General features: G+C 62.7%; 1 protein-coding gene across 1 annotated transcript in view; it reads left to right on the top strand.

Moving 5' to 3' along the window:
* Positions 1-6: 6 nt before the first annotated feature.
* TMEM131L (transmembrane 131 like) overlaps positions 7-311 on the top strand; it is a 147362-nt gene continuing 147057 nt past the window's right edge. Inside the window, exon 1 of the mRNA XM_015600682.2 lies at positions 7-139. Coding sequence (XP_015456168.1) covers positions 16-139 — 124 coding nt within the window. The 5' untranslated portion in view covers positions 7-15. The remainder of the gene's footprint in view (positions 140-311) is intronic.

Below are 311 nucleotides of genomic sequence, written 5' to 3'. Positions count from 1 at the left end.
AGCGTGAGCAGCAGCATGGCGGGGCTCCGACGCCCGCAGCCGGGCTGCTACTGCCGCACCGCCGCGGCCGTGAACCTCCTGCTGGGCATCTTCCAAGTCCTCCTGCCCTGCTGTCGCCCGGGAGGGGCTCAGGGACAAGGTCAGCCTTGCGCGGCTCTGCTGGCTTTCCCTCTCTACCCTGCCCCCCCCCCCTTCTCTTTCTTTTAAGGAACTGCCGAAATCTATTAGAGGGCAAGGGGAGGGGAGGAAAGGGAAAGGGGCAGGAGGAGGAAGGAAAGCGGTTGCAATTCTGGCTGATAACATTCTCTAAC

Source organism: Pteropus alecto, unplaced genomic scaffold, assembly GCF_000325575.1.
Source record: "Pteropus alecto unplaced genomic scaffold, ASM32557v1 scaffold50, whole genome shotgun sequence".
NCBI classification, from domain to species: Eukaryota; Metazoa; Chordata; class Mammalia; order Chiroptera; family Pteropodidae; genus Pteropus; species Pteropus alecto.
The sequence above is the reverse complement of the archived record's forward strand: the minus strand, read 5'-3'. Positions and strand labels throughout refer to the sequence as shown.